At 51.3% G+C, this 11,104-nt stretch overlaps 1 protein-coding gene across 1 annotated transcript; it reads left to right on the top strand.

The window, feature by feature from the left end:
- The first annotated feature begins 5,720 nt into the window (after positions 1-5,720).
- LOC143363337 (uncharacterized) lies at positions 5,721-10,853 on the top strand. Its single transcript, XM_076803936.1, has one exon. The coding sequence runs from the start codon at positions 5,721-5,723 to the stop codon at positions 10,851-10,853; it is 5,133 nt and encodes a 1,710-aa protein (XP_076660051.1).
- The last annotated feature ends 251 nt before the right edge of the window (positions 10,854-11,104 follow it).

Below are 11,104 nucleotides of genomic sequence, written 5' to 3'. Positions count from 1 at the left end.
TATTTTTTTCAAGAAACTGTAACATCTGCAAGTTATTGTGATTTCTTAAAAAATCATTTGCCTGCGCTTTTGGAATATGTGCCACTGCACGTTAGAAGAGAAATGTGGTTCCAACAAGACGGCGCTCCTCCACATTTTGCAATCATCACCAAGCAATTTTTGAACGAAAAATTTGGGAACAAATGGATAAGTCGTGGGGGACCTCGTCAATGGCTTCCTCGATCCCCCGATCTAACACCATTAGATTTTTTCTTATGGGGATATGTAAAGGACAAAGTTATGTTTTGAACCACCGACGACAAAAGAGGATATGAAACAAAGAATACGTGACGCTTGCGCTTCAGTAACTCCCGAAATGTTAAAAAATGTTAGAACAACTTTGATGTTTCGAGTAAATAAATGTTTACAAGCCCGTGGTGGACATTTTGAACATTTAATTTAAAGTACATTTTATTTCTTCACGAATAAGCAAAGGACTCAAGCGCGTATAATTCCATAACGCTATTTCCGAGCGCTTCAAGTACCTACAACTCGAAACTTCAAACTGTTATATCTCATCATGGAAGTATCTGACAAAAAAATGTTTCAGACAAAATTGACTTGTTTTTTCCTGTAGAATCTAAATATGTAACATTTTATAGAGGGTTCCATTTAAAATTACAAAGGTACCTCCCCTCCCCCGTTAAAGGGGAAGGGAGGCCACTTCACGTGTATGTAGCAGTAAGGCCCTTCAGTTCCATGCAATTTAAGGCTAAGAACTTTAAAATCGATGGCATAGTTTTCGAGATATTGAGCTGTTCAGAGTTATGTGGGCCACCCTGTATATTGCAGTATATTCTCGTATATTCTGGTATATTCATGTAGATGTAGGAACAAGATTCTTAGTATAAAAAGTATGTGCCCTTTATTCTGAATAGCGGCGGAAGCTACAATGATATCGCGAAAAGTATAATAAAACGTGTCCGTATTCGTAATCCTTAAACGTGTGCCGTAAGTCGTATTCGCAATCGTAAATCCTTAATCGTAAGCCATGAGACGTAATCGTTAATCGTGTTTCCGTGGTGCTGTTCGTATCGTCGCGTTTCACCAAAAAAGCTGTTCCGCGTCTTCCGCGGCCTGTCTTTATTGCTGTACACACAGGTGCGATCGAATGCACCTACATGGGTTTTTTCCGTGACCCGGTTGGGGTACGGGCGATGACACTGGCCTATGTTTATAGGCCAGTTCATTCCCCCGGTCCCCAGCCGTTTACATTGTGTCAAGAAAGGTGCGACATTAGACGGTCGGGCGCGCGGCGTTTATTTTTGGCGCGCGGGCAGTGACTCGGCCGGTTGGTGGCCTTCGCGGTGCAGTCATGCTCACACTCGGCCGTCCTGCATCGATAGCTGCCCTCAGCTATCTTCCTCCACTTCGCCCTCATCCTCTCCGCTTTCGCCGTCTGCGCTGATCCATCTTTTCATGTGGTCCGTCGAAGTTGAGGTTTGCCGGGGTCCTTCGTGCTCTCCGACTTTTGTCACTAGGTAACGGCCGTTTCGTAGTACGCGCGTCACCTCGTACAGTCCCAGGAACTTCCCGGCCAGTTTCAGCCCTGGTCCAGCCTGGGTGCGTTGCACGGAGACCAAGTCTCCCTCCTGGTACACGGTGGCCTTTTTCCCTCGCCGGTCGTACTGCCGTTGGTTCTCCTGCTGGATACGTTGCAGCCTTTCCTTGGCTTGCTGGCGCATTTCGTCCCGGTTTGTCTGAAACATAACTGACAGCTCGGACTCGAGGATATCACGCACCTGAGCGTCGTCTTTCAGATGCATCTGCGTTCCGAAGAGCAGCGTGAACGGTGATACCTCTGTGCTTCGGTGGAGTGTGGCGTTGAGCAGCATCTGGGCCCTCTTGAGATGCTTGTACCATTCGGTGGCATTTGGTGCGGATATTTTCGTTAGCAACGGGATCAGCGTTCGATTCACTCGGTCCACCTGCCCGTTACCTCGTGGTACGCCGGTGGTGATGAGGGAATGTTCGATTCCTTCGTCGCTGCAGTAGTCCCTGAAGGCGTGAGACATGAAGGCCGTGCCTCTATCGGAGATTATCCTCCGGAGGTTCCCGAAGACCTCTGCCTGCTTGCGCAGGCTGTCCATGACCTCTTCCGCGCTCGTGGTCTTCGTGGCATATAGCCATACAAATTTCGTGAACGCGTCCACCACGACGAAGATGTGCCGGTACTGTTTGCGCGTCGACGTAAGAGGACCGAGGAGGTCGACGTGGTACGTCTCGAGCGGCCGATCTCCCTTCTCGATCGCGTGTAGGAACCCTTCTTGCCGCCCTTTTTCCCGTTCTGCGAGGATACAGTCGATGCAATTATCGATTACCCTGTCGACTTTCGCTCGCATGGAAGGGAACCAGTAGTCGCGTTTGAGCAGCGCCTCGGTTTTTACGGCCGAAAAGTGCCCGTTTTCGTGTGCTTTCCGTGTGACCTGCGTTTGCATTTCCCGGATCACGACGATACGCAGGTCACCGTCTACTTCCCGCATTAGCAGCCCCCGTCGTATCACGTATCCGTCGACCCCTCGTTCCTTGATGCCCGTTATTATTTTTTGCAAGGCGTCGTCGCGTTCCTGCGCCCGGCGGACTCGCGCTGTAACGCTTTCCTCGCTCTCAATTGCGAGGCATGTTGACCCGGGGATGCAACTGAGCGCGTCGACGTGTTGCATCGTGCTCCCTGGACGATGCTCGATCGAGTACTGGAATTCCTCCAGCAGCAGTGCCCAGCGCGCGACCCGAGGAAGCTCTGCACCTGCCTAATCGTGGTCGGTGTCGGAAACCGAGCTACCGCTTTGGTTTTACTTTCCGAGGGGCGCACGGTGCCTCCCTCCACTATGTGCCCGAGATACTTCACGCGTGTCTTAAGGGCCCGGAGCGCCAAAAGTAGAGTGACTACATTACCGACAAAATATGGTTTTACGGGGATCAAGTTTTCGTCCTTAAAAAGGAATATTTTGTCGCTGGTAAAGGGCTCATTCGAAAGAGGAAGGTTCAATCTAATGCGGGCTGGTCATGAGCTGACGAGATTATGGAGATATTTAGAAATATGAGCGTTAGAAGTAGGCCAAACATTGATTATGCACGTGCCGTGGAATTCAAGCATTTTTATGCCATTGGATGAGTTTTCTGGATGATGTCGAGACCAGCCCGCAATAGAAAATATCTCCAGCTACAAATTGAGCTATAATTTGTCTTGATTCTGTTGCGAAATAAAGGCGAAAACTTGTTTCCCGTTTCGGCATGGCTTTCTAGCGTCAGAATTCATGATATCGATAATATAGAGCAAAAAATGTGACAAGTTTAGTTGAGCTGGAGCTCATCAGGTGGCGCCTAAGTAGAAGGACTGTCGAAGTGGGATTGGAGGAAACTGCAAGCGTAGATTGTGGTTATGTTCGATGCCTATTCGCTCATCGGCAACGTGCGTCTGTATATGTGTGTATATGTATATAATTTTCCTATACATCCAAATACTTCGCTAGTTTGATGTTTCGGACTCATGCAAGCAATGTGCAGTTGTCCATATACGCATATAGCATAGTCGTAGCTGTAGCTTCATGTATCATATGAAATTGCGATCACATTTGTATACCGATGAGCTTACATACAGTACCACATTATACAAAAGAGAAAAAGAAATTGTTAACCCTTTGCACTCGAGTGGTGACTCTGAACCACCACTAGAAATTGTTGTGGCATTATTTCAAAGAAATTACAACAAATATTACAATGTATTTGTTACATTACAAAATTTGAATTTAACAGATTACTAAACATTTAAATATTCTATGTGGAAATCGGATCAGTTTCGTATGAATAAAATGAAAATATTCGACCTTGGCCCAGAACTCACACAAAACATCCTTGCTTCGGTCGATTGTACGAGAACTTGTGTGCAGCAAGCTTGTACTTGATAGAATTTGTAATCGTCAATTAAATGTGATGCTAATTATATCATGTTCGGTGTCATTTTTATCAGAAAAGAAAAGAGCTTATTCCGATGAAAATGAGTCCAAACACGACATCATTTGAACTATCTTCAATGAGATTGTAATTTTTATCGTAACATTACGTATCAATGAAAATTGTTCGATTACACTCGAATTTGAACTCATTTTCATCAGGAAAATCCCATCAATTCACTCGTCACAATTTCATGAAGGTATATTGAAAAATCTAAAAGTTTAAACTTTCATTCGTGCGCGATTCTTTATCTGCTTACATTGTATGCCATTTGTCAGTCGCTGGGTCTTTGAAGTTCGGAGCTCGTCGGACCTCGTCACTGTTTATTCGAGCTGGCAAAAGTTATTCGAAGATTTATTCGAAGCCTTCGAATAAAAGATACAGATCAAAGATGGAAAAATTATTCGAAGTTCGAATAAATCCGCTTCGAATAAAAAAAATTATCTTTATTCGTCGGATAAATTCTCGTCGAATAAATTATTTGTTCGATTCTCGACGAGTAAAGACTTTTTTATCTTTTATTGGTTATTCGAAATTTTTATTTATTGTTAGATGAATATTTTGCCCAACTCTGCTTTCAAGTGCTAGAGCTCGATCGCGGTCGCTCGTCGTAGTATGTCTATCTTGTTCACTCTCGGGATGGCTCTTCGCTATCCTTGTGACTCTTTAGAGCTTATCCAGATGAGGCGATTTACGCACGTTTCAAACAAAACAAACAAAAAACCTGACCGCGACATACGCTAAAGAGATAAAAATAAAAAATATTATTAATAAAACAAAAAATCTTGCTGCGAAAAGAATTATTGATAATTTAAACTTTCTATTTATTTTTTTATTTTTTATTTTATTTATTATCAATATTTTATTCGATAAATTAGTTTTTTGTTTCTTCTCTTTTTAATTCTTTTCGCAGTCGGGTTTTTTGTTTTTTTATAATATTTCTTATTTTTATCTTTTTAATATCTTTTAATATTTTTAATATTTTAATCATGCCGTAATTGTTTATACGTTTCATTTCCACGTCGAAAAATAATACTCTTCGTATTAAAATTCAAATCAATTATATTGATGTGTTACCATTTGTTTGGGATTGGCGGAGCGTGACGTGCGAACGCCGCACGGTCATTGGTTCTTAGCTCGTCTTCGCGAGATCGCGGGTCGATTCTCAGCGCCCCGCGTGATAGGCCGTCACCGTCGGATCGATTATCGACGCGATAATAGATCTTCTATTGGCCCGTGTTCAAATTCGGCAAGTCATCGTTCCGGCGGTGCTAGGAAACCGCTCGCCGATCTCCGAAACGATTATTACTCTATCGTTCTTCAACGCTCTCGCAAGCAGTTCGGTTCGGTTCGGTTTCTCTGTTTTCTAAGGGCTTCGTGCGTCGTGTGACCCGTCCTTAGAAGGGGTTAATCTTAGCGTGATTCTATTCTCGATACCGGGAATAATCTTTACCGGGAATAACCGTTTATTTTGTGTACGTATACATTCTGTGTAGAGAACGTTCGTGTTGACGAACCGCGAGCCGGTAAAATAAAGTGTTCTCGTGCAGTTCCGAGTTTTCCTCTAACCGTGCCCGCCTACACAGTGGTCCTTCGACCCTTCTATATTAAAGGCTCGATCCCAACCATTTGGTCCTTCGAGCCGGATACAGTGCTGCAGTGTGCTAAAACGAAGGAAAATTAGTTCGTCGTGACCGTTGCTCGCGTTTGAAAATTCGAGAACAACAATGGCTGACCTTCTGGGAAACCAAAGGCTCCTCGCTCATCGGATCGGCCGGATAGTGATCAACATCAAGAAGCGTGGACAGGCCAACATAACGCTTGGATTTTTGGAAGCCGGGATGAGCACTCTGGAGGAACTCTGGAACAATTACCAGCGGGGAGACGCTGCCGTGAGAGCCGCCGCGGAGTCGGACCCTAAATTACGGGAGAGCTCCTACCTTAAGGACGACGAAGCTGAGGAGGTACAAACGACCTTCATGGAGCAATCTGGATTGCTCCGGGAAATGATCTCAGGGCTCAAGGTCGCTGCCGCTATCAAGGAGACCCCGGTTTCAAATCCAACTGCCACCGATGCGAGCTCCTCTAGGTCGCGCGCCGTGTTGCCGAAAATGGCTCTGCCGACCTTCGACGGGCAATACAAGGAGTGGCCCTCCTTCCGCGACTTGTTTACGTCGCTCATAATAAAGGACTCCTCTCTGTCCCCGGTTGAACGGCTCCACTACCTGAAAACATGCATGAGGGGCAGCGCCGCCTCCTTGCTAAAAAATATCCGGACGACGACCGATAACTTCTCCATAGCTTGGGATAAGCTGGAGAGCCGATTCGAAAATCGGCGTCTGCTAGTCCAGTCGCAAATCCGACTGCTGTCACAGATCTCTCCGGTGCGCAAGGAGTCTTCCTCCGAGATGCAGCGCCTATTCGACGAGACCTTCGATGCCGTCGATGCTCTCGCCAATCTCGATCGTCCTGTCACCAACTCCGTCGACTGGATCGTCGAGTTAACCGTCGACCGGCTGGATCGCCAATCGCGCCGGGAGTGGGAGGACTCGGTCAAGTTTTCCAGGGAGATGCCGACTCTGGAACAACTCAAGGAATTCTTAATCGGACGCATTCAGGCCTGCGAGGCTTTAGAGCCCACTCCGTCCGAAGGAGCCTCACCTCGAAAGGGCACTGCGTCCAAGGGCTTCAAGGTGCACCAGGTGTCTCCGGCTAGTGCCGCCAGGCGGTCCTGCAGCCTCTGCCAGGACCAACACTATATTCAAAACTGCAGGCAGTTTCGAGAGAAGACTCCCGCCGAGCGGAAGGCCACGGTCCGAGCGCTGAATCTCTGTTTCAACTGCCTCGGTAACCATTCAGCGCACGACTGCAAATCTACCAAGCGATGTCAGAGGTGCGAGGGCAAGCACCACACGATGATCCACGACGCGGATTCCCCGGCAAGGGAGAGCAGCCCGGCGGGAGCCCTCGTGCAGCAGGTATCTACGCCGGTGAGTAGTCCTTCGGTGATTCTTGGCACCGCTCGCGTCTCGGTTCTAGGCCCCCACGGGCATCGCAGCCTGGCCCGCGTCCTAATCGATCCCGGCAGCGAAGTCTCCCTGGTCTCTGAGGCGCTAGCGCAGCGGCTCGGCCTTCGGAGAAGCCAAGCCCGGATCCCTCTTCGTGGCGTCGGGAGCACCAGGGCGCAGTTCACTCGGGGGAAGACGGAGCTGGTCATCGCCCCGCTTCGAGGACAGGATCGACGATTCCGGGTCCCAGCTTACATTCTCTCCGAGCTCTCCAGCTACCAGCCTCGCAACCTGCCTTCCCCCTGTTCCTGGCCTCATATCCAGGGGTTGAATCTTGCCGACCAAGGTTGGCACCAGTCCGACCCTGTCGATATTCTGCTCGGAGCCGAATCCTATGACCTCGTGCTGCTTGAGGGCGTCAAGAAGGGTCCTCCTCACACTCCAGTCGCGCAGGAAACGCACTTCGGTTGGATACTGACTGGCGGAGCCGGGTGCTTCAATGGCAACGGACCGGGAAGGCGGGTCGAAGCTCCAGTGCATCACTGCAGGGTCGACCGCGAGCTCATGGCCTCGCTCACGAGGTTCTGGGAGCAGGAGGAAGTCGAGGCGTCGATTCCAGGGACCGAGGATGACATCCGAGCCGAAGAGCACTTCACTGCCACGCATCTTCGCTTACCCGATGGTCGCTTCATGGTGCGGTTGCCCTTCAAGGCCACACCCGAGCTGGGAGACTCCCGACGTACTGCCGTTCGGACGCTGGAGGGACTGGGCAAGAAGTTCCGGCATTCGACGGAATTCGAACGAGCCTACCGCGACTTCCTGGATGCCTACGAAGCTCTGGGACACATGACAGCGATGAGATCCTCTTCTTCCCGGCACGGCTACTACCTCCCTCACCACGGCGTGCTGCGGGAGAGCAGCACTACCACCAAACTTCGGGTCGTCTTCAACGGTTCTAGGCCGACCACTAACGGGAAGTCGCTCAACGATTTCCTTCTCCGGGGCCCCAACCTTCTGCCCAATCTGGCGGATGTGCTGCTGAGGTGGCGACGGCATCTGTTTGTATTCTCAGCTGACATCGAGAAGATGTACAGGCAGATTCTCGTCCATCCTGAGGATCGGGGGTGGCAGCGGATCGTGTGGCGACCTGAGCAGAAGGAAACCATCAGGGATTACGAGCTCAACACGGTGACGTACGGACTCGCCTGTGCACCGTACCTCGCCATCCGGTGCCTGCATCAACTTGCCCAGGTGGGAGAGCAGATCTATCCACGGGGTTCGCAAGCAGTACTGCGGGACGTCTACATGGACGACGTCCTCACTGGGGCTGACTCCCACCCAGAGGCGCGACTCAAGCAGCGAGAGGTGCGGGAGCTCCTCATGGCGGGCGGATTCCCCCTGCGGAAGTGGGCATCCAACTCTCGGGAACTACTGGAAGGACTCTCCAACGACGAACGGAAGGGAATCGTCGAATGGGACTCGTCTTCGTCTCACAGCGTTCTGGGTATCCGCTGGTGCCCTTCTTCTGACTGTTTTCAGGTCTCTGCGGCTACTTCGATTCGGAGGGACCGACACACCAAGCGAGCTGTGCTCAGTGGGACGGCTCAGCTCTTCGATCCGCTGGGCTGGGTGGCACCTGTAACGATCGTAGCAAAGGTCCTCATGCAGTCGCTGTGGCTTCTAAAAATCGACTGGGACTCACCTCTACCGGACAAGGAGGAGCTTATTTGGCAGAAGTTTCAGCAGCAACTTCCTGCCTTGCGAGCGGTTCGCATTCCTCGATGGTTCGGGATCAACCGCTCCACTCAGACTCTCGAGATCCACGGATTCGCTGACGCCTCTGAGCGCGCTTATGCTGCCGTGGTTTATTCACGCGTGGTCAACGAAGAAGGGGCGGCTACCGTCTCCCTAATCATGGCCAAATCCCGGGTGGCTCCCTTGAAACGAGTGTCTCTACCTAGGTTGGAGCTCTGCGCCGCCTTTCTGCTGGCTCGACTCGTTGAGCACGTCACCAAGGTGCTCGAATTGCGGGATGCCGAAATTCACCTCTGGTCGGACTCATCTGTGGCCCTCAGCTGGATCCAGGGCCATCCCTCCCGCTGGCCGACGTACGTGGCGAACCGGGTTGCCGAAATCCAAAGGACGATGCCTCTCGCCAAGTGGCACCACGTTCGAAGTGCGGAGAACCCTGCTGACTGCGCTTCTCGGGGGCTGTACCCATCTGAGCTATCCAACTTCGACCTATGGTGGCAAGGACCCGAGTGGCTTTCGTCCTCCGGCCACCCCCTCTCAACAAGGGACCAGGAAGCGAGCGACGAGTACCAGGAACTGGAGGTACATCACGTGGTCCGTGGGGTCGAGACGAGCTCGTCGTGTCCCTTAATCGAACGGTTCTCCAACCTGGCTCGCCTGTTCCGAGTCCTGGCATGGTGTCGGCGGTGGAGAACTGGAAACCAGAACGAGGAATCAACACTCGCTGCCTCAGAAGTGCGAGACTGCCAACTCACCCTGTTGCGGTTGGAGCAGGCTGCGCACTTCGGGGAAGACATCAGGGCGCTGCTGGCAAACCAACCGCTACGGGCCAAGAGCAGATTGGCCAAACTCTGTCCATTCCTGGATCCGGACAGAGTACTGCGCGTCGGAGGCCGCCTCCAGGCGTCCAACCTCGCCTACGACGGGAAGCATCCAGCCATCCTACCAGACGACTCTCACTTGGCACGGCTCTGGGTTGACGCGGCGCATCGTCGATGCCTTCACGGGGGGACTCAGTTGACTCTCGCCACTCTTCGTCAGGAGTGCTGGATCCTGAAGGGTCGTCGCCTGGTCAAGTCGTGTATCCGACATTGCACCACGTGTACCCGGTGGAGAGGGCAAACAGTCCAGCCGAAAATGGGAAATCTCCCGTTAACAAGAGTAACGCCTTGTCGTCCATTTTTCAGATCCGGTATTGACTACGCGGGACCGATACAGCTTCGAGCCGGGAAGGGTCGTGGTCAGCGCACCTCGAAGGGTTACATCGCGGTGTTCATCTGCCTCGCCACGAAGGCCGTTCATCTGGAAGCAGCTTCGGACGGTTCCACCGAAACCTTCCTGGCGGCACTACGGAGATTCATGGCTCGGCGAGGTCGCTGCGCCGAGCTCTACAGCGATTGCGGGCGGAATTTCGTAGGAGCGCACAACGAACTACGGGCTCTCCTGCGAGAATCATCGAAGCAGAGAGGAGGTCAGGTCGCAGCCGCCGCCAGGGAGGGCATCACATGGAGATTCAACCCTCCTTCGGCGCCGCACTTTGGTGGCATCTGGGAGGCAGCGGTCAAGTCCGTCAAGCACCACCTTCGCAGGATCATCGGGGAGCAGCGCCTAACCTTCGAGGAGCTGACCACGCTCCTGACCGGCATCGAAGCCTGCTTGAATTCTAGGCCGTTATTACCGTTGTCCGACGACCCTGAGGATCCAGCGGCGCTGACCCCGGGTCACTTTCTGGTTGGGGAACCCCTCACTGCGATCCCCGAGCCCAGTCTCGAGGACCTCCCCGTCTCTCGATTGTCCCGTTGGCAGTTAATCCAGCAGATGCAGCAACATTTCTGGAGACGCTGGTCGCGGGAGTACTTGAACTCTCTCCAACCTCGAGGCAAATGGCACAAGGACAAAACACCGCTCAAGGCCGGAGTCCTGTGCCTCATTAAGAGCGAAATCCTGCCGCCCACGCAATGGCCTCTCGCTCGCGTCGTACTCGTGCACCCGGGACCAGACTCTTCCGTTCGAGTCGCAACCGTGCGCATCGCCGCGTCGCAAATGCTTCGGCCGGTGCACAAACTCATTCCACTGCACTTGCCGGACGATGAGCGATAAACTGCTGGGGAGGCCTCGAGGCGGGGCCGATTACGCGGATCGTGCCATCCGCGTCTGTAAATTTTGTACATAAATTTAGGTTAAGTTGCTTAGTTGTAAAATCACGGCCTCGTTTCACCACCACATTCATTAGAATACGTTTCACTCACCTCATTATCTCATAACATCAATTGTAAATTCACCTCACGCATCTGGCACTGTACATTCATCACTGTACATTATTCACTCGCGATCATAACTTCGGCTACTAC

Source organism: Halictus rubicundus, unplaced genomic scaffold, assembly GCF_050948215.1.
Source record: "Halictus rubicundus isolate RS-2024b unplaced genomic scaffold, iyHalRubi1_principal scaffold0035, whole genome shotgun sequence".
Lineage (NCBI taxonomy): Eukaryota > Metazoa > Arthropoda > Insecta > Hymenoptera > Halictidae > Halictus > Halictus rubicundus.
This window is presented reverse-complemented; position numbering and strand designations above follow the sequence as displayed.